Source organism: Zootoca vivipara, chromosome Z2 (assembly GCF_965207765.1).
Source record: "Zootoca vivipara chromosome Z2, rZooViv2.hap1.1, whole genome shotgun sequence".
Taxonomy (NCBI): Eukaryota; Metazoa; Chordata; class Lepidosauria; order Squamata; family Lacertidae; genus Zootoca; species Zootoca vivipara.
Window position 1 is genome coordinate 39,924,931 of NC_142585.1, and position 23,057 is coordinate 39,947,987.

The window sequence follows — 23,057 nt, forward strand, 5'->3', positions numbered from 1 at the left end:
ACAGTCCTCTGAAAGACAGGGGGTAGTACGTGTTCAGCAGAGAGGGTTATTCAGTAAAGTTCCATTCCACTAAGACTGATTGTTTTCAGCTTAGAGGAGACACAATTATTCTTTCCCCCTGCCCCCAACCCTGGCAGTGGTTCCTTCAGTCCACCAAGGGCTACCTGATTATGAAAACTGTTTTCTGTAATCTTACTCATACTGCAGAAGACAAAGAGCTTTCACAGAAATAATAAAAAGACTGGATTTCTGGTTCTAAATAAAAAGCAGTGTGTGCCAGTAAGGACTGCATTGGGGCATATAGATTCATTAGCCTGGAAAAAAGGAAGCTACCAAAGGAGAGAGACATGGAAATGCTGAAGGCTGAAAAGGAAGATTACTATCATTATCATTTATTCCCATCAGATGTCAAGGAGATAAATAACTACAACCTTCAGAAGACATCTGAAGGCAACCCTGTATAGGGAAGTTTTTAATGTCTAATATTTTGTTTTTATGTGTGTTGGAAGGTGCTCAGAGTGGTTTGACCAACCCAGCCAGATGGGCAGGGTATAAATAACGATGTTTTTTCCTTTAAAAAAAAATACTGTAGTAAAAAAAATCGGGGGTTGTCTTATACAAGAATGTTGAATGCACAGGGGCTTGAGCTCTGGTGCAGGTGGCCTGAGCTTGGGTTCAGACTCTGACTCTGATGCAGGTGACCTAGGTGGCCCAGGCTCAGCCTCTTGAAATATGGCAATCCTAACTTTGGGCGACCTCCCACCAGAATTCTTTTGTTTGATGTTTAAAATACTAGGAGCATCTTATACACACAAAAATACAGTAACAACGTTAGTTTGTGTGTGTGTGTGTGTGTGTGTGTAAAAAGGGCATGTGGGTATGTTTCCACTTTTCACCGAAACCACTTGACCAATACCGTAGCATTCAATTTTGCACACATCCCATGTTACTGTGAGAGGAAGCATATACCGTTTGTGTAGACAGATGTCACACCTATGCAAAGTAAAACCCCATAAACCCCGTGTTTCAGAACACACAACTCACCCAAAAGTGTATGCTGGGGAAAAGAAGCCAGAAGAGGTTGCAAAACAGCACCCTCTATCGGCGGCTACACTGGTACTGCAGTTATAAATCCTTCCCTCTCCACAGCACCTCGGCTCGCCTTTACAGACTAGGCCGAATGGAAGTGGGGACTAGCCTGGGTGGGTGTTGGGGAGAGGAGGGGACGGAATAGGTCATGGGTAGGGACAGGGTGGGGGGAATCACAGGGATGAACCGGGGGGAGGGGGCGGGATAGGTCATGGGTCAGGACAGGGTGGGGAAAATCACAGGGATGAGCCACAGCAACGTGTGGCCGGGCCAGCTAGTTATTAATAAAATGTCTGTGTTGAGGTCACACATGGGGTGTAGTTTAATTAACTGAGTTATCGTAATCCATTCAGGTGAGCAGCAGCTTCATTTATTCCTTTTCTATAGTGAAGTTTGTATGTTAGCCATCTGATGACTGCAGAATTAAGGGTTCGTTCCTACCCTGATAACCATCTTTAGCAAATGCCTTCTCCCATTCCGCTGAAGATCATTTCATTGAAATGTGGTTTTCTTGCAAAGTGTCCTGTGACAACATGAAACTCAGTCAATACAGCTTTATTCTCCAGCAATTTTGGCTTTGACATGTCAGAGCAAACCAGCTGTCTGCTTGTTTGCCAACCAACTTTCCAGAAATCAGACCAAGTGATGGACAAGAGACAAAAGTACTTTTCACAACAGAGTAGTTTTATATTGATGGCTGGTTTTCTGTTTCAGCTGCCACCATTCATGCTAACATAGGAATGCTACCCATAGAGTAAAACTAGCCCATTACTACCATTTATATGTAGTAAAAAGCTTTCAAATTCAGGGTTGTACAAAGTACCTATGTTTCTAGAAGTTGTAGAATTCTACTAGGGACATTTTAAGTTCTTTAGTGGTGCCACAGAATCATAAGGATTGGGAGACAATATCTATTTGGACACCATTTAAAATATTTCAACTGTTCACATTTTCCAATCAAGTGTCTATGATGAAAAAAGCCATCTGTGTTCCTGTAACGTAGACTAAAAGATGTCCAACATGAGCACCACAGCCAGCAGACGGATTATTTTGGAACATGTGCTTCAATAATTTTTCCCAGAGAATGTTTTAACGTAATACAGAGCAGAAATTGTGTATGTTCCCAGCATCTGAAAGCTCTTAAATGTAGAAAAGTGTTAAAGAATTGTCCTCATTCCTAAAACCTCACCATTAAGTTTCTAGCAGCTTTCCGTGTTCCTCTGTAATGCATTTTGGTCTGATGCAAACCTGCTTTGCATTTTTGCTGTATGCATTTCAAGACGATCAGTGTCATTTTAAGAAACCAGACATATTAGTGGATACAGTACATATAAGACTTACTTCACACAAGTTATTTTCTTACACAGAAATAATGTCAGTGATGAAATTAAAATTGATTTACTAGCTACTGTATATTTTTTTAAAGACGTATTTATTTAGGTGCAAAAACATGACTCAGGAAGCCAGGATCTGCATCAGCATCACAATCCATGTCCTTGTGATTAAAATAAAAATCCAACCCACACTAAACAAAAGACAGTGTACACTCTCCACACACCCCTCCCTTTGTAGAGATTATCTCACCATAGGTAAAGCATTATCTGTGAAGAATTCCATAGTCTGGACTGTTGTGTGTTAGGTCTTTGCACTGTTTGACCCTTGAACGTCCAATACAGTCTCTGGGAAGAATCATGGAGGATAGAAGAAAATGGCCAATCATTACATACACTGTGGTGTTTATTTGAGAGGTGAAGGACTAGGTCAAGCAGGACATGTTCTTTTCAACGCAGTAGGCAGTGCTCCAGCCATAAATAGATCCTTTTGTTTCTTCAATTTCTTCAGGCTAAACTCCGTGAAACCACATCACTGTTGGGGCCCCATAATACTTCCTGACAAGAGCATTCTCATTTCCATTACCCCACTGTGAATGCAGAAGAGCAACTCCCCTAAGTCAGAGGAATTACATTACCGTAATGAGGTGGAAATTGGCCCAGTCATGCTCAATATGTCTGACCCTGGAACGAGCTTGCAATGAACGCACTTTGTTAGATTTGGAGTACATGCAAAATAAGAGTTAAAAAGAAGAAAAATGAAAAGAGAGAATAAGCAAAGATGTTTGTACATTTATATTCCTTTGACCAGTCAGGCTACTACACTGGTGATGTAATCTGGATGGAACTTCCTTCATTTTGGATTCAAAGGAAAACATCGTTTTCCACGTAAACAATTAGTCTGACATTTAGTTATGCAGTTTGGGTTAGATGTAACCTTGGATACTAGTAAATAGCTTTGTTGTGGATGTTTTAGTAGCAAGTCATTTACTGCAAGCCAGAAGTGCCTAATTGTCAGGCATGTTCTTAATTTTGGTCTTATGGCTTTGATAGCTTATTTTCTGGTAGTCATTAAAGGGACCGGAATGAAACTTCCATCAGAACCCTTCTTCCCATCTCAGGAGCTGACAAAGGTACAGCTTCAGTAGTTTCCTAATCTTAGCAGATGCCCGTTTGATTTATTTCTCTGTGTTTGGGGGTTTGGAATATTGCTTTTATCTGCTCACAAATTTATTGACAAATTTCATTTGTCTGCTTTAAGCCCTGGTGAAGAAAGCTTCATGCTGCAACTGGAGGCAGTGCCACCACCAGCGGTAGTCACTTATTAGCATTACTGAAGACATAAAATCCTTCACCAGACATAAAAACTCAGATCCCTCTTTTGTACCCCACATACCTTTGCCCCCCACCCTTGGTGGCAAACTTAGTTCCTCCTGGTATTCTAACTACCCTCCCCTTGGTGACTGAACCCATATCTTCTCTAAGCCAAGGGTTGTCAACATGGCAATGACAGGCACCAGTTTGCCTGCCCACAAAGGTCTCAGTAAATATCCCTTCAAAAAACCATGAAGCAAGAGAGTCCGTTTCATTTTCTTGCTCAAATTCTGTTTGTACTGGTCCAGCCATTCCTAATTTGAACATGACCCCTTGAATATGCCCAGATTTCAGTGGACTGGAACCCTCCCTCCCTTCTGTTCTGAATAGAGGAGAGGTAGAAATTGCTTTTCTTTGTGAGCAAGTATGGCAGTGGTGGATATAGGTGCTTTCCCAAAGTCTGTGCCTGTGGAGTAATTGCAGCAACAGTGAGACCATGTCCCCCCACCTCCGCTTATGTTACCCTCATCTGATGAGGTGTGTGCAACCTGAGGCGGCTCCTACATAAAAGGTATCACTGCTGTTCCCTCTTCAAATCCCTCCTGGTACTAGGAAACAGTGGGGTGGGGGATGGTGAGGAGTCTGCTGGCCCATCCCTTGCCTGAACAATCTCTTCCTCCTCTCCCGACACATCCTGTGTGCCTCCGTCTCAGATCACTTTGACCCTTCTTCTTTCCCTCGGCCTGGCTTCTATCTTATGGGCGGTGCCAAACCCCATAAATCACTGGATCCCTCTCCTGGTGCCAAACCCAATAAACTCCCATGGCCCCTGCCTCCACCACACACTCTTCAGAGCCCTGCCAGTCGCTGCCAAATAGTGTGTAGTAAAACCATGGGATTCACTTTGAGAGGTAATGATGGCTACCAACTTGGATCGTGTTGAAAGCCAATTAGACATATCCATGGAAGATAAAGCTATCAAGGGCTACTAGCTACAATTACTATTTTCTGCCTCCATTGTTGAAGGCAATCTGCCTTTGAATACCAGTTACAGGGAATCTCATGTGGGAGAATGCTGTTGTGTTTGAGTCCTGCTTGATGGTCAAAAATTCTTTAAAATTGCATTCGTACATGCAATTAATGAAAATTAATGTGAATGTTGTCTATTAATTGGAGATTGAAACCACACTGATAGAACTTCTAAGCTATTACACCTCTTGTTACATTTTGAGCTGGAGCTCAATTGTAGCCAAAATGAAGCTGTTTTTAAAGATAAATGAAGGTGCCATTTTTCTTTTAAATGTATGTGACATATATGTGGGATGCTATTGTGATATTTGTCTAGTTGTTTGCCAAATAAATGTCCACTTGTTTGAGCAGTAAGGCACTTTCCAGTGTTTGGTAGAAGAACATAACGGATGAAGTTTGGGCAACATATTTAAGAGGATATATTTAAAGTTGTTCAAGGCTAAACTGAGGCACAATTAACAGGCTGTTTCATTTTGTCATTTTTTCCCTGGACAAAGTAAATTTTCCTATGGGAGCAAAACCATGAAGGGCATTGACATTAGGAAGGAAATGCTTTCTGTAAACTAACAATGATTTATCTCTTTGGGGAATTCATAATGAAATAGCTTGATCTTTATTTAATGATGTCATCCACTTTTTAAAGCCTTAGGTCTTTGTATTTATTTGAAATTAAAGATTTGAGAAGAATCACACTTCGGATTTCAGCATGTATAGATGTATAGGAGCACTTACCATATCACAAAGGGACTTCTTCTGTACAGGTACAGGGTGTCTCCGTTCTCCAGGAATTACCTGCAATACATATCTCTATAAAACATATAACATTATATACAATAGAGATACGTGTTGAAAAAATGTAACAGAAGTAGCAGCCCTCAGAAACCAGAGTGGATAGGTGGCCAACTTAATGGTATTACAGGGTATATATTAAGAAAGTAGAGATATGGAGGGGAGAAATGTTTCTAAGTTACTGAGCCTAGTTTGGTGTTTGCTATCATTTGTAACTGATTTATTACCCAGTGTGCCTTCTTTCATATGCTGTACCATAAGATTCTTTAATGAGGGCAGAATGGAACTCAAACGTTTATTTCTTACATTTCTGCAATCATGGAATCCAAGGTAACATACCTATGGCCCCCAGGAGCTCTCCATTCAGGCACTGACTAAACCCAGACTGGCTTAGCATCAGCAAAGGTGGTAGCTTCCTGTGCCTTCAGCGCACACACTGGGACTTTTAGAATGAAATAGTAGCCCTAGGGGACAATTTCCAAAAGGAAAATTGGGCTGAGAGAAGCACCATAGTCCTGATCCAGATTACAAGCCCTGTGCCTGCTTTTTATAAATAAAGAAATATGACCCATTTCTAAGCTTCCTAATTAAAAATGCATTTAATGTAATTTGTACCTTAAGCAGAGATGACTGTCTGTGACAGTCTAAAATGTATCTTCCTGGCTCCGTTGTTTTCATTGGTCATCTCTTTGCATCTTCTTTCACAGAACTGCCTAGTTAGAGTCAAAACAAGGATTTAATTTTATTTTTTTTAAAACACCAAACATGTTCCTTTTATTTGTCTCTCTCTGGTGTCTGCAACATAGCAGATGTAACTTGCAGGCTTTCCACATATTGTACATTTTAATAGACTTTAGTGGGCATTTAAAAAGCACTGAAACGAGGAAAACTATGATTTTGCAATAGCCAGAGCTAAAGGCTTAACCCTTTTTACAACATGTTTATATTTTTCTTCTGTTTGACAGATTTCTTCTCTGATTTTCTTAAGCATCTGTTTTGTGCCTGGTTCTTAACCAGGCCCAGAGTTATGGTTACATTAGCAATTAAGTAGGTAAGTATCTGGCCAAATTTCACATAGGCTATGTAGACCTTTACCCAACTTAGCATCAATAACACTTTTATGCGCCAAACCCAAAAAAGTTTCTTAAAAAACTTAAAATGTCTTCTGCTTGTTACTCAGTTCAAACTATGAGATTTGTGGCTCCCCATTCAGTCATTTCATCAGCTTGAGATCTATCAGCTCCTGTTTCGTTTTATTAGGGCAAAATTAGTGAACTAAAAGTTTACACTCTGGAGGCTTAATGCGCTAATAAAGGATTGCATAAGTTACCATTTGTTTATAGCACTTGAATGATTATTCATGGAAAAATTATGCAAAGGAAAAAACAGTGAGATCCTTGGGGATATTAAAGCTACGTGGTCAACTTTTCCGAATGTTCCTGCCACAGCTTTCTAAACAGCACTCGTCAGCTTCTGCTGGGCTTTTCTCAAGTTCCCCAAACAGTTTGTAATAATGTTTTAATACCTTCTGTATGTTATTTCAGTGTATATGTCAATGTCATCTTGACAATAACGTAAAGAAATAATGAAAACCAAGCATGTGTGTTCCTGTGCCAAGTAATTGGAAAATCATGCTAGACATCATTTGTTTCATTGGGAGGTATATGAACATTAATAGTATGCACAAGAAGTGGATAGGGTGGGGAACTAATAAACAGGAGGGGTATTTGGTAGCAGTTGACATCATTTAGTGGGAACAAGCAGCCAAAAATACTTGCTCTCATGTGTATTTAAAGCTGGAACTTTTGTCAATAAGACCAGTAACTCTGAAAAGGAGCTACAAGAGATTAGTGTGAATACAGAGATTGCACAATGTAGCAAATAAGTTTTATTTCTCAACTGAGTGGTCTGCTGCGGTGGTTGAGCAACAGATTTCGGTAAAAACCAGAACAGGGTTAATTTATGAAAAGAACTTCAAAAAAGAAGAAGAAAAGAGCAGCATTTTGATTTAGAAGAAAAAGAACAACCAAACTGTTTCAATTGGATTATGAGGAAAGCAACAAATCATACCACCTAATCTCTTATACAATAGAAAGGGTTTGACTGTGCAACTAGTTGTTTACTTTGGGTCAGCACTGAGTTTCCACTGGTTTAGTCACCAGCTGATCTATGTTGAAAACCTCAGGGCCTTGATTCAGATGCCACAGGAAGCTCATTGTTTTAACTGCATTGTTTTGAATAATGCAGTTGTAGGCTGAGCTTGTCTGTGTTCAGCTGCCTCCTCCATCTCTTCGCCTACTGCCATCAAATCAAGTCATAGGGTTGACTTCCATTGATTTCTGCACAAAAACAGGATGCTGCACTGGCTTTGCATGCAGAGGTAATGAGCAGGTGTTAGTTAACCAGTTATTGGCCTCAGGATACTGTAGTGGAACTGATATTGCTTTCAGTGATGTATTATTGTCAATAAGGGAGAGCAGTGGCACTCTGTTGCCTTTGGGGCTTGGCTTTCTGTGAATATTTGTTTGTTTTGTTTTGCTTTTATTCTGTGTATTCTGAATTGTATAGCATCAATACCACTCAAATGTTTAACATATTTTATACTTTCCTCTGTGGCAGTGGAATAAAAATACCAAAGAAAATGGACCTGATCACTGCCTTCATTTGTAGAAAAGTAGCAACATAACTCAGGGTATGCATTGCATGCTTGGACTCACTGGTAACATAGATTCAGATCACAATAGCACCTGAAGGTCTCCTTCAATCTTTCACTTTTGTTTATGCACATGGGATGTAAACAATACCTTCAGACATCTGGTCATCAATCTTGTGTAAGAGATAGGGATCATGTTGAAGTCTGTTCTCAGATTTTGGTTGAGGAAATGCTCTCCTTTATTAAAGAATGACTAGTAAAATCCTGGTGGAAGTTACTAGAAACCATATCCTACATTTAGAAAATGTACCACTCAACTTTGTCCCAGAACTCATCTTTTGATAAATTCTCCTCATTCTACTCACTAGCCCCATATCTCCCACCATGACAGGCTTCAGAATGGATTCATAATCTCTTAATTGACAATCTGCTACAATGATATCAACAAGACTGGAGTAGAATGTCTTAGGGTTTACAGTATATTGCAGGACTGAACCAATGGAACTTTGAGAAGAAGCAGTTAGTACACAAAATTCTACACACACGACAGTGTTTCTCATGCAACAACTTCTAGTGTGTGGTTCTGGTTACACCCCTGGACAAGAAATGAGCAGAGCTGCATTTTTGGAAAATGTTCTTGACCTTTTAATATAAGGCCTTCTCAGAAACTGCATAATGCCAAAGTGACTCACCCTTCTAGAGTGCTGAGTGCTTCAAACCCTTATTGATCCACCAGGGCAGACATGCAAGAAGCTGCTTCAGTCACGTGCATGTGTGTGTGAGTGAAAGACAGAGAACAAGAGCACATAAAATACACACTCTTTTTCTGCAGTGACTGTAGCATGAGAAATGTCCAAGAGGTTTTATTCCATCTCCACTTTAGATCCTTAAACTAGTTTTGTATCCTTTTGTATCTTTCCAAAACAGGCCTTTCATTCTTCTGCTTATATTTTGTGTCAAATATAAGGCCTAGAGATGTGAAGGTTTGCTTAGTCTGCTTTCACCAATGGCACAGCTAAAATCTAGGACTTGAAGAAGAAGAAGAAGAAGAAGAAGAAGAAGAAGAAGAAGAAGAAGAAGAAGAAGAAGAAGAAGAAGAAGAGGAGTATGTTTCCACTAGAAATCTATGCCTTCTATATTTCTGTAACTCCAGGCTGGAGACTGGGCATAGAATATAAGTATGGTATAGTACCATATTTTCACCAGGTGGCATCCAGCATGTGTTAGTACATTCTTTATTTTGTGGGAAAGAGTTGCTGCTCTTTTGTTCATTGTAATCAATGCCATGAATCCCAGAGTTCAAACATATTTTTTAAGGAAACATGCTTGCCCAACTTCCCTGCTTCATGCATGGCTTACCTGCCATTAGCTTATCTGAACCAAGTTTTCACCAGATGCAATGTTAGTTTTAGATTAAGGTTCACATATATTTACTCTGATGCAGCTCCTCATTGCCGAAGTTGAAACCCACCAATGTGATTTTGGGCCACTTAAAGCATTCAAAAATTCCTACTCAGAAAGCACTTTCATATAGCAAGAGCATCAAACCCATATTTATATTTGTCACATGTTGATTCCTTGCATGCCTGTTCCACATGTACAGGCTTTAGTCAGCCAGAGTGAATCCCCCATCTTCTCAGTGTATATAAACCTAGTTGTATAGATGCAAGTGATCGTTGCACTATGTCCAGGTTTCACCCTTTTTCATATATGGACTGTTTTCACTGTAGGATATACAGAAGACTTGAAGCAGTCCTTATCCTTCTCTCAGCTGCCTAAATCCTAAAGCCCCTATAGCAACCAGTCCTTTCATGGAGCTTTTTAGCAGAGTCTGAAATGTCAATAATATGTCAATAATATGTAGGAGCTGAACTCTCTTTCCATTCCTTGGACATTATTGCTTTAGGACCTGTTGTCTCAGCTGAGACAATCTTGTTTCCATCTGGTAACAATTCGTCAGCCACCTATAGCTAATTCTGTTTCTTCTCTCTCTCTCTCTCTCTCTCTCTCTCTCTCTCTCTCTCTCTCTCTCTCTCTCATATTCTCTCATTCATACATACACACACACACACACAGAGAGAGAGAGAGAGAGAGAGAGAGAGAGAGAGAGAGAGAGAGAGAGAATTCCGTAGCCAACTTGAGGAAACCACTTAAAAACTTGATAACTGTTCAATCTCTGTTGCTTTGCGTGTGTGCTAGCTAAAAATGTGTAGCTTGTTGGCACAAATACCTTCTAAAAGTTCCAGAGCTGACATCTGTCTGGCTGTGATTTACATGGAACATCCTTGCGTTTCCCATAGATACTCATGCTACAAGTCAATACTAACAAACTGTTTACAGACGGGTAGGGTTACAAACCAAACTCAAAGCATATGTTTTTGTTAGAAATTGAAGATTACGCCCGACGTATTGTTCTGGCTCTGCATGTTATGCTTTTGACAAGTCTCATTAAAGTAATAGAAAAGCCAATATTTTTTGTGTGGGACTTGGTCCCAAAACTATTCTTGCACATAATTTTGATGACAAAATGCTATTTTTGTTTAATTGGGTAGATTCTTAATAGGAATTGATGGTGTAATTCCAGCAGGCCAGAAGCAGTGTTTGGAGAAGCACCTGCCATTTGAGGTCAATGACAATTGTCTTTAAGCAGATGCCACTTTCCTTCCTTTCTGCCCCACATAATTTCCATCTGTCTCTACAGGGTCATTCAGCTCTTCCAAAAGCAAATAACATGACACCTAGCAATGTCTTTCCTCAGCAACAGTTTAGCATTAATTGGTGTCTATTTTGTAGGTCCGTCAGAGGTGTCAGCAGCTATGAGGTTCAGCAGGAGACCAACTTGTCCTGATGCCTCGGTGGCAGCCAGCCTGCCAACTCCTCCTGTACCACGACACAGGAAGAGTCACAGCCTGGGAAACAAGTGGGTGTTCCAATCTGCATCATCTTTCTCAGCTCTTACAGTTTATTCAGACATCATTAAGGTTTAATTCAGCAATTGAAAACTCACTGAAAGCAGAAATATTCTCCCCAGTGGTCCCACTCCCCTTTTCTAATCTCACAGGAGTGACACTCATCACTAGTAAAACATCTACCTCAGAACCTCCTTGTCTTATCTTGCAAGTGCTGGACTTTCTGCCTTTTTAGACAAATTCTAGTGCCATTCTTACCCCCAACCTCTGTGGGAGTTGGTATATCATTTTTTGTTTAGTTCCCAATTTACAGGCCAAATAAATTGTGCCTCTGCCTAACCTAGGCTTTCTGAAAGATTTGGGAAGTTTCAACACAGTGGGAAGCATCAGCTTTTCAAATAAGATTTCCAGCATTCTACTTATTCCACCACTGTTAGGAATCTTTGGATTAATACTTATTACTTGCCTAGCATCATCTCATTGAGTTTGCTTGGATAGGAATTCAGGACTATTGAATTTCATGGCCTCCAACACTGTAACCAAGCAACATTTGTAGAAACATCAGAGGAAGAACTTGAAAACTCCCAGATCCCCATCCTATATTAAGACAATAACCACTTAATTATACAGGCTGCTTGACCTCACTTCTTAAATAGATTATCAGGCAGCCAATGAGGAGCATATTAAAGCTCCCATTAGCTACCTTCCACTTAAGGACTTGCAGACATTTATGATCATACAGTGAGATGATGTCCATGTGGGGAAAAAACAGAGAATAAATGGATGTTATCAGATTACATAAGAACATTTTGCTTTTTCCCTCCCCTTTTCCAATTTTCCAGTATGATGTGTCAGTTCAGTGTAGTTGAAAGTAAAAGCGCAACGTTCCCAACAGAGAAACCACGCCACCTGCTGGATGACAGTGTGCTAGAGTCCCACAGTCCTGTCAGAAACATCACATTAAACTCTGTTTTCACCAATGGTATTTCCATAGGTAAGTATTCAATGGTTTGGATACAAAAGTCTCACTGATTCTCTGCCTGCTTTGAAGCTCAGAGAGGCCCCTAGAAATGCAGAATCAGGAGAAAATTAATTTCAGGACTAACAATAATTGGTCATTTGGATAGAGAGAAACATTTTAAAAGTAGTGAAGATCTGATTTTTGCTTGCTTAGAAACCTCACATGACTCACCTCTCTCTCGTTTGTCTCTGTCCTCCTACCAAGAAATAACTTGCTAGATTGTGGCAGCTGTGTCATAGGGAGTACTCAGTTCTTTTTCAGTATTGTTCTTTTTCTGTGAGTTGTGGCAGCACTTTTGTAAAATGGAGAAATGCTACTGAAGCCAGGAGAGCACAAGCTACTTGTAGGAATGGTCTCGGTAGGAAGTGGAAAGGCGTTTCACAAAGCTTAGCATAAAGCTTAACTTTGGCTGCAGATAAAAGGCATTATCAGCTGTTAGGAAAGAAACAGCTATTTTGAGGGGTGTTTAATGGCCAGCACCTTGCAGTGTGGATTTTAGTGGAGTACAAACTCCTCTGATTTAGAGACTGGGGGAAATTCGTCTGATTTAGAGGCTGGTTCCCAGGGCATGAGTTTCCGTTTGCAAGAACCTACTTTGTTGAATGCATGATGCACTGTGCTTATCACTTAATAACCTGAGTGTGAAAAAGTGCCATTGTCATATATTGCCTGATCAGCCATCACAGTTCATTGTCATGTTGTGCAGTTCCTTTGCAGTGGAAACCAATCTGCGATTTGGGGATCTTCTGTTGCTGTGGTGGCTGCTGCTTTACTGACCACCTGAACAAAAGAAAATCCAAACAATCCAAGTTTGGAAAAGCAAATGAATTTGTTACACTAGTAACTTTAAGTTGCCTTTGAGTAAATGAAATGGGAAAGTAATGGTTTAAAAAGCTCTGATTGAAAAATAAGAGGATGAGGAGAAGTAAGGCATCAGGCTGATTTGTCATGGCACCGTCACCTGCTTCATGTTACCTGTCCTGTGTCTTGATTAAAGAGAAATCAGTCATATATTTGGTGTCTGTGCTTTCTCTTTGGCTGGTATGATTATGTTTAATCACTGATGTAGCAGTGTTACTCAGAAGGTACTATACAGCATGCAGCTGTGTGAAGATAATAAAAACTGAAGGGCAATTTAAAAATATTTTATACCTAGAAAACTGCAATGCTACATTGATCAGGGTAACATCTCCCCCAGGAGCAATTTCTTACATCACTTTCACTCTGGCCTCTTAAGTCTGGCTTCTGTGGTGTATTCTGGAAGTTTCCTAAGGCACATGGACTTGTTCTGCATTTACTTTTTCTTGTTAACAGATCCCTATGTCCTTTTGTTTTGTAGGAAGCAGTGAAAGCTCAGAATTTAGTGAGGAGCCTTCTTCAGGCCTTGAAAGGTGAGTGTCCTCTTTGCCAACAAATAACCTTCAATTAATGGTATAAGATGTTAGTTGCACTGCAATTTATATGTATTGAAACCATGTTTCAGTTTACTTCAAGGAATTAATCAGGTCCTGCAGGGTAATTGTGGGGGGAAATATTGCCATAAATGCAGCCATTCTGAGGTTGGGTGGAAGCTCTGTCACTCCAAATATTCACTGTGTGTATGCCCTATATTTTGTGCTCCCTACACTACATTTATCTCTTATTATCCCATCTAGCTATAAAATAAACATTTTCAAACCTACCTTAATAAGAAAACATGACATATCTAACTTGTCAATATTGGGCTTTTGTCATAAACCAGAGTCCACATACCATATCTGCTTACAACACCTTCTTAAAGGTAAAGGTAAAGGGACCCCTGACCATTAGGTCCAGTCGTGACCGACTCTGGGGTGGGGCGCTCATCTCGCATTATTGGCCGAGGGAGCCAGCGTATAGCTTCCAGGTCATGTGGCCAGCATGACAAATCCGCTTCTGGCAAACCAGAGCAGCACATGGAAACGCCGTTTACCTTCCCGCTGTAGCGGTTCCTATTTATCTACTTGCATTTTGACGTGCTTTCGAACTGCTAGGTTGGCAGGAGCTGCGGGAGCAACAGGAGCTCACCCCGTCACAGGGATTCGAACCGCCGACCATCTGATCAGCAAGCCCTAGGCTCAGTGGTTTAACCACAGCACCACCTGGGTCCCACACACCTTCAAGCCACAAATACAGCCACATTTTCATTAAGAAAATCCTGTTCAACTATGTTGAATAGTTAATTCCTCATAAGAAATTAAGCCAAATACACCTGCCTTTGTCTAGCACATAATATCACAGGTTAAATCTGGTCCAGTTCAGACTTGATAGGCCTTAGTTCAAACAGACTTAGTGGCCTTGAGAAGTCCCACAATTTTATTTACTGAGCTACGAAATTTTCCAACAACAGAGCTTCGAGATAAATAAGCAAAATTGTTGAGTCCTAGGAACTCAACACTGGGGAACAGTGTAGTAAAATGATGTGTTAGAAATTATTCAGGAAAATGTCTCTCTTATAATGATCCTTCTTTTGCTGATTTGATCCTGCCAAATAAAATTTGGAATGTCACTAGTAAAGTGTACAATGTTCAGATTCTGGTATCTCATCTTGCCAGTCACCCTTAGGAATGGGCCTCCCTCCCGCCTGCAGACAGTGGCAGGAGCACACCTCCATCAATACTTTCACTGACACCTGCTAGGGGGAAATATGTTTTTATGTGTTTTCTGGGGTGATACTTATTTCCTATGCCTACAAGCACTATATTAAAAGAGGATGCAAGAAATATTTCACGGAGCACAATGGTCATAGTTTCTGACTCTCAGAATAGTGCAAGGAGGGTATGGCCACCATCTTGTTTCATATTTACTGAGTGCACAGTACTTCTGTTTACTATACTGTACATGATATCACAGCCTATTTGAAGAAATAAAATTCAGGTTTTCTTTTCCTTGCTGAATGTGTCCTTATTTAAAGTGAAGTAGATGTTGAAGACCACTGTATTGGCAAAGGTAGGGGGAGTTGCACTTAGATAAAGCAAATCTTATATTTTTGAGTTTAGAGCCTTTTGTGTAAGTAACAAAGTCAGGATAGAAAATGTCATTTATAATCTTAAGAGGGTTGGTCTTCCATTGAAGCTGTTTGCCTGTGTATTGATAAGTTGTAAACTAGGAATAGTAGAAATTGATACAAGGGACACAGTGTCCAAGAACACATTACAAAATTAAGTTATGCTGCTTCAACACAGCCAGATTCATTATTCCAACTGATGAACTAAAAAAATATGTTTTTTATTTTTATTTTTTTAGTAAATCTCAAATTTTGGCCATGCCATTATTCCGAAATTTAGCAAAAACGGGCAGGAGAACTGGAATGTTTACCTCGGAGAAAAGCCTTCATTGTAGCTAAAATACATCGCTTGTGCTAGGGATATTCTCCCCTCAAAGAGAATCTCCCACACTGTAAGGAGTCGGGCCCAACTTGCTGATTGACTCCTTCTGCTGAAGGGCTCCCAACAATCCAAAGCAGTCCTGCTTAGCAACACAGAAGCTAGATTTTGTTTGAACTCGACAGTCTGATGAACATTTAAGCATGCTACCTCCTCCCCCACAAAAAAATATCTCCCCAACTAATAAATCCTAGTTAGACTATCACAGGTAACACAGGGAAGTTTTTTGTGGTGTGCCTTGGGGCTTCTCCCTCCCCTCCACTGCCTTTTTCTCATGACCAGGGCAGGAAAGGAGCTCATAGATTGCTTCAAATTGGTGCTTGGAGCTGGAGGCATATGTTTTGGTATCAAAACCAGGGAGCAGAGCACGTTCCAGCCTCCAGCCTCAGGTCTAGGCAGGTGTGTGGGTTTTGAGCAGAGCAACTAGAGCTCCTTGCCTGGTTCCTTTTCCTTTAGCCTAGCTGCCTTGCAGTGAAATGGTGGGAGATGCAGCTGCCCCCCCCCAGCCAGCATCAGGTAACATGCAGTCAAGGTGAAGATGGGAGTTATTTTAGATGCCCAGAGGGTAGATTCTTCAGAATGGAGAAATCAGAATTGTTTCTTCAGGCTCTGTCCTGCCTTTCTCTGATTTAAGAGAGGATCAGGCACACACCCAATTTCTGTTACAAAGATGCTATCCAATCTTGCCCAGACCACAAATCCTAGGAGTCCTCAGACAATGAGCAAGGGTAGTAGACAAAAGTTAATGCTTTAAGAACTAATTGGATTGCATTGTATCCTCCCATATCCTGCTTTATTGCTGTCCATACACCCAAAATACACAGTACAATAGTAAATATCAACAGTTATTAAGGTGTAAAGGCCTTGCTAGCCAACAGAGGAGTTTTAGCCTATACATAATGATTTCTTTGTCCATGGAGTTTTATTGGCAGGGATACTGGAGTGGCTTGCTGGTTCCTTCCCCAGGTGGATCACATTTGGTCAAAACATAACTTCTCTAAGTTAAGCCCCTTCGCCAGAAAAACAATGACAAACCTAGACAACATCTTTAAAAGCAGAGACATCACCTTGCCTACAAAGGTCCATATAGTTCAAGCTATGGTTTTCCCAGTAGTGATGTATGGAAGTGAGAGCTGGACCATCAAGAAGGCTGATCGCCGAAGAATTGATGCTTTTGAATTTTGGTGCTGGAGGAGTCTCTTGAGAGTCCCATGGATTGCAAGAAGATCAAACCTATCCATTCTGAAGGAAATCAGCCCCGAGTGCTCACTGGAAGGACAGATCGTGAAGCTGAGGCTCCAATACTTTGGCCACCTCATGAGAAGAGAAGACTCCCTGGAAAAGACCCTGATGTTGGGAAAGTTGGAGGGCACAAGGAGAAGGGGACGACAGAGGACGAGATGGCTGGACAGTGTTCTTGAAGCTACAAACATGAGTTTGACCAAACTGCGGGAGGCAGTGGAAGACAGGAGTGCCTGGCGTGCTATGGTCCATGGTGTCACGAAGAGTCGGACACGACTAAACGACTAAACGACAGCAATGATTTCTTATCTTTACTGCCTCCGAGAGGAATTTTGCTTCAGCCAGTGTAATAGTATCAAACTTATCCTCAAGGAGAACCTTGACATGAAACGAGTCAGCAATTCCCAGTTGTTCTGTTAGTATTAGATTGATTAGATGTTTTCTAACCTACAATGCAATAAAATGTGTTCCGTACATTCAACGCCCTGGGAACGTGGGCACAGCCTATCTTAGTGTGGGACACCAGCCAATCTTCCCCTCAGCACTTCAGAACAGAAAGCATTTAATTTGGCTTTGGAAAACAGATGGCGATAGTTAGATATAGTCGAATTCTTAAGGTAGGGAGATGACAAAAAAACAACAACAACCTGAAGGTATTGGATTCCTGACACAGATGGGCTGCAGGGCACATGTCAGCAACATGCAAATTCATGAACCATTCCATATTTTTTGTGCTTGCTTGAGCAGCACATAAACTAACATTGGAGCAATGCAGAGAAGATTAGCATAGCCCCTGTTCTTCATACTCAGAGTAGACCCATTGAAATTAACGTGCATGACTAACTTAGGTTCATTACTTCCAGTGAGTCTACTCTAAGTAGAACTGAGTTTACTATAAGCTTTTAATTGTCTTTGCTGAAAGAGACAAAGAAGGCTACCACTATGGAAATTTTCACAAATTTCAGAATGTTGTGGAGTGGTCTTGTCTACATTCCATCCTCCCTTCCTTTCAAGAAGAAAGCACCTGCCAGATTGGATTGTTTCCCATTCTAGGCAGGGTGAGGAAGTCACTGGACAGGTGGTTGTTAGGGAATAAGCTGTTAGAGAATAGGGGTGAGCTTGGCCACATAACCTGGCTGAAGATCACTACACAGACAGTTCTGTCAGATTGGGGAGCACACATGGGGCTCAGGGCAATTGGAGTAGTCTGAAAGCATCAACTTCCTGGAGCTTCATACTGTCTCTTTTGGCCTTCTAGAAAAACTTATGGGTCACCATGTGTTTATCCAGTTAGTTCAGCAAACACATATAACAGTGGGATGCAAGGGGGGGGGGTGTTACTCAGCCACACACTCTTCATAAGGAGACCTTCGCTGCAATTGTTTGGGCCATATATAACCTGGTATGGAGTGACTGAGCAGGACCATTATCCAGAAGTCCAAACACTCAAATATTCAACCTGATGGCACAGCCCTTTGGGAGACCCACAAACAGACAGGTCACAATGTATCACAATGCCAGTATGTGGAATCAGAATACATAGACTGGCCAGCTGTGTGCCTTTTTCCTTCTCTTACCCTGATTTCTCTTCAGGAAGAAAAGTGGTATTTATACCAATTAAACTTCACTGGTCCAAAAGACCTTGGTTCTCAAAGCTAGTCATAATGTCCATGAAACAACATTGGAACATCGTGTCCCAGAGACCAATTTTTCAACAACAACTGCATATATTCTAGCTGGCAGCATAGATGTTAAGCAAAAGTGGCTAAATTGTTTTTGCTACTCTGATAACTCTTTTGGCTTCTAAGCATTTGTTCAAAGTTACAAGTCTTCCTGAAGATATTTTATAGCCTGCTGTAATCAAACGGAATGCTAGAGTATCACTAGATATCCAGTCCATTCTGTAATTTTTGCAGAATAGACTAGAAATATCTCAGCACCAGCACTTTGAAAAGACAGGTAGCATTTCTCAACAGTATCTCTGGTATAAAGGATAACCTTTGCAGTCATCCACACATAAAACACATTCTTAAAGGGGTAGTGCTGATAAATCTGTCTGCAGACAACCTGTTCTTGAACTAGGACCTCAGCTGGGTTCTGTCAGCTCTGCTGAAGCCACCTGTCAGAAATTATGAACATGGTTCCCTCAGAACTTTATTTTTAGCCAATACCTCACCAGATTGCTTTTAGAACTAAGGGTGCTATTTTTTTAAAAAAAAATCCCACATTTGGGTTTATTTCATCTTGACAAGCTGTGTTGAGAAAAGCCCATCCTTTCTGCCCAAAGTCAACTTACTGTTCCATATTCTTCCTTCCTGTCTGAACTGGACTGATAATTCTTCAGAGGGTCCTGAGGTCTTTAAAGTATTTTCTTTTATTAGAGTCCCACCCTAAGGGATAGTGATGTTACATGCTTAAAGGGTGAATAATGCCCCCTGACTCTACCAGAGAAATCAAGGATTCACATTTTTGGCATCGTGTGTATGCATATTGGCAGAATAACTGGAATGCCTTGTGCAATGATACCATTGGAGCTTGTTCTGCCACACTAATTTAGGTGTACAACTGTTTGAACACTATGGAAACTATTTAGTTGCTCATGATAGCATACTTTTCACATTCAAACATTAAAGGATCTTGTTTAGTTCCTGAAAAGTCACATGCCCCATTCACCTAATCAAACATGCACAATTTCATTAAGTAGGGTTCAGCTAAGCAGCCAAAATTTTTGCCACAACAACTGAGTTGGAGGAATGACTGGATGGGAAGGCTTGGAGCTAACCTTCAGGGCCCTTAGACTAAGTCAGTCTTCCCAAATAAATTGCTTCATCTTTTCTTCAAACACCTTCCCCCCCCCCCCCGCTGGGCCAAAGCATTGCATTAAATAACACTTTTATTCATGACCCCAGTAATAATGTTTTCAAAAAGAGATGTCAGGGCTTCAGCCTCCTTGTGAGCAACTACACCTGATCCCTGAAACCTTGATTATTATTATTTTGGAGCTAGCTAATGTTATTCAGTAATGCTGAAAATGTATCCTTCATGTGGTTAGAAGTATACTCTTCATTATTACCGGTACTTCATATGCTTTGCAATCAGTTCCTGGCTGGTTCTGATCATCTAGAACTGTTCTTACGATAGTGCCTTAATGTTTTTATTTCTAAAGATTCTTCTGCTTTGCATTGTGATATGATTGGACAAATGCTACTTTCCTAAAACTTCTCTTATTCCCATTCAGAATATCAATAAACATTACAAAAGTCAGTGAGATGGAAGCAGCATCACAAAGATCAGTTCTGAATTCCTTTTTAGACACTTTATTCTTGCCCCCATATTCTTTTGCTCACCATTACTTGCTTTGTTCCTATGTGTTAAAATGAGCATTATTTAATGGGCATTCAGCCCTTCACTAAATACACCTCTCCAGTTATTGAGAGCATCAAATAAATGTGTGTCCCATGTTTCCTTGTATGCTTTGTTTTGTTGGATGTTACCACAGTACCTGCACTATAAGAAAAGAACTTACATGTAAATTTATAAACAGGGGTCGGTTGTACGCCACGCTGGGGCCCAACTGGCGGGTACCAATTCGGAATTCTCCCAGAAGTCGGAGCTGTGTCTACAGGTACAATTAGGTGGTTGGTTGGTGTGTCTCTCCCTAGACTGTGGTGTTAATTCTATTTTCAGTCTGTTTTCCTCTTGCTAATTGGGAGAAGTTATTTTCAACAGCTTTTTCATTGTTTCATTCCATCTGTGCAAAGACTTTCCTTCCATTCTCATAAGAGTTGCCAGGAGGAAGAAGAGTGTTCATTCATATGCTTTCACCTTCATAAGCTTCACCATGTTTATATACCACACTGCATATAGATATACTTCATATAAGTGCTGACTGTTCCTCTTCCTTATCATACTGAGAAATGCAGGGTAATTAATGACACCACCACAAAGTTAAACACTTTTAAAGCCTTATTAATTTCAATTGAAGTATATTAAGGATATGTTTAACTTGGGGCCCAGTGAATATTCCAGGAGCATTTTGATGCTGCAGAACAGCTGAAGCAAAGCCATAATAAATTGCTAAGATCGTTGGTTGGGAACTCACGGAGAGCCCCACCTAAGAGTGTGTGTGAATATATGTATATTAAAGCCTGCACTTTATATGTCCCATTGAAATGAACAGAACTTAGCTTTCATAGGACCATACCATAATTTAAAGAGAGGTTCTCATTTTTAAAAGCAGTTTCTGGTTTAAATAATACACATACAAGTGGTGAAACTATTTCCTTGTGTTTAACTTTAGTTATCTTATTATGTAATGAATTAGACTGGGTTTCAAGCTGATGCTTCCTTTTTCAGTCTCAACACACCTCAGTTTGCTGTTCTGATGACTTCCTAAAAAAAATGCATTTCCTTCAATAAACAGAGGAGGTCTAAAATCCAAGCGCCTCAGTACCCTCTTACACAAAAGAAAAGCAGAACAACTTAACTCTTTTAGAGAAATTAAACAACTTGATACCTGTAGTTCCACCTGTAGAACTCCTCAAATCAAACCAATATCTGTGGGAAGCAAAGAAATGTGACTTGGAAAGAAATAGTAGACTGACGCAAATTATCTTGCAGTCATTCTAACAGGTTTGTTTAACATTACCCAGAAGAAAATATTAGTTTTTTTATAGTGCATCTTCTCATGGCTTCTTCTATTCTTCCTTATAGCTTCTTCTATTCCTCTTCATAATTACTGGTTTTTTCCGCTAGGCTTGCTTTCTGGTACAGCCTTTGGGGGGAAATCTAGCAAAGGTGATGTGAGCAGATATGCAAGCCTTCTAAATAATCTCTCTCAAGCATTTTCCATTTCAATCCTTATTTTGTCTGCTTTTATTTCATTATATATTTGTAACTTTCTGACAAATATATACAAAAAATCTTATTTGTATACACCCTGGCATTTGCTATGATACTCACTGAATATCTATAGTAAGATAGATTTCTAAGAGATATTGCAGGTATGCTGATTTACACATAAAAGTGTGGCGTTTCTGTCTCTTGACACACAGAATTATACTCCAAACATCTTATGAAGTAGGCTCTGGCCCATAAGAGTTTCTGCCATAATCAGTTTACAAGACTCTTTGTTAATTTGCAGCAAAGGCTCCAGACTGGCAAGTCATAACAGCTCACCCTCTGTTACACCATTAACAGATAAACTTACCTTGTAAAAATGGCAGGTGTCAGTTTGCTATACAAAAACCACTTTCTTTCCAAAGCAATTCACTAAAGTATGCTGTGTTATATATGCTCAACTTTGAAGTATAATTGCGCGAAGTATAATTGCAGAACACTCCTTGTTTTATAGAGAAAGAGATAAATAGAAGAAAAAAGGACAAGTGTTCAGACAATGGCCTTGAACCAATGCACACAAAGAAACAACTAGTTATGTGCACTATCTATACAAAGACGTTAATAATTAATAGGCTACAGTTCAAACAACTGCCAGTCCCAGATTCAGCACTCTAATTCACAAGCTTGTGCAATTTGGCATGTGTCCTTTGTGCAATTAACACATGCTCATCTCAAGGTGCTTCACATAGAACAGTGAATTGGGGCCAGTTGCATATGGGCTTAGCAGATGAGGTCAAAGAGAACCCAAGTTAGCTTGTTCTATATGCATTTTTTGTGATGTCTTTCCCATGACTGAAATACCGGTAGCTACTCTACTGTTTGCTTAGAACTAAGTGAAAGCAAAAATATTTCTGCTTGAATTGGTCCCTTTGTGTTTGACATCCTTATACATATGGGACTATGAAGTGTTCTGGGGAATGAATGTTTAAGTAGGAAATTCCTACTGGGCAAGCTTCTAACTCAATCAGTATTTCCCTGCTGTTAAATCTTCCTGAATCTAACTTAAGTATTTAGTAATGGATGTGATGGCTGCTAGCACTCATTTAATAATGTAGTAGGGTTTATGATTCACTTGGCATGGTATATTGGCATCCATAAACCATTTAGTTGGCATTCAGAAGCATGACAGCTTTATTTATTTATTTATTCATTCATTCATTCTTTAGAAAAATATACATAAACTGTTTAATAAAATAAAAATCTCTTAAGAAGTGTGCATAAAATTTATTATTCATTATTTATATTCATAATAGTCATAATGACTTAATTGGATGGCAGTAGACAAAGAATGATGGGCTCAAAACTGGCTACATATTTCTAAACCTCCACCAGCTCACAATATGATGGAGGACATACTTTCCCATATGTTGGTCCCTT

The 23,057-nt window shown here is 40.1% G+C and overlaps 1 protein-coding gene, 1 long non-coding RNA gene and 1 pseudogene across 16 annotated transcripts in view; 2 read left to right on the plus strand and 1 right to left on the minus strand.

Annotated features, from left to right (window-relative positions):
• The window catches only part of RALGPS1 (Ral GEF with PH domain and SH3 binding motif 1), a 206,914-nt gene that overhangs the window by 170,278 nt on the left and 13,579 nt on the right, over positions 1–23,057 (plus strand). For 10 of the 14 annotated variants that reach the window (XM_060270379.2, XM_088664937.1, XM_060270383.2 and 7 more), the window contains 4 exons: positions 10,999–11,125; positions 11,957–12,108; positions 13,475–13,526; positions 20,326–20,406. In XM_060270379.2, the coding sequence (XP_060126362.1) occupies positions 10,999–11,125; positions 11,957–12,108; positions 13,475–13,526; positions 20,326–20,406 (412 nt within the window). The remainder of the gene's footprint in view (positions 1–10,998; positions 11,126–11,956; positions 12,109–13,474; positions 13,527–20,325; positions 20,407–23,057) is intronic. The other 4 variants (XM_035113380.3, XM_088664942.1, XM_035113382.3 and 1 more) reach the window with 3 other exon arrangements.
• Positions 1,760–22,459, minus strand: LOC118084094 (uncharacterized). 2 transcript variants are annotated; one of them, XR_015948714.1, is made up of 5 exons: positions 21,991–22,123; positions 21,298–21,338; positions 6,168–6,265; positions 5,496–5,555; positions 1,760–3,129 (listed from the first exon to the last, which is right to left on the minus strand). It is a non-coding gene; the product is annotated as an uncharacterized LOC118084094 (long non-coding RNA). The 2 variants fall into 2 exon arrangements; XR_004692462.3 differs by lacking the exon at positions 21,298–21,338 and having other exon boundaries at positions 21,991–22,459.
• On the plus strand, positions 17,513–17,577 carry LOC148686636 (U6 spliceosomal RNA; annotated as a pseudogene).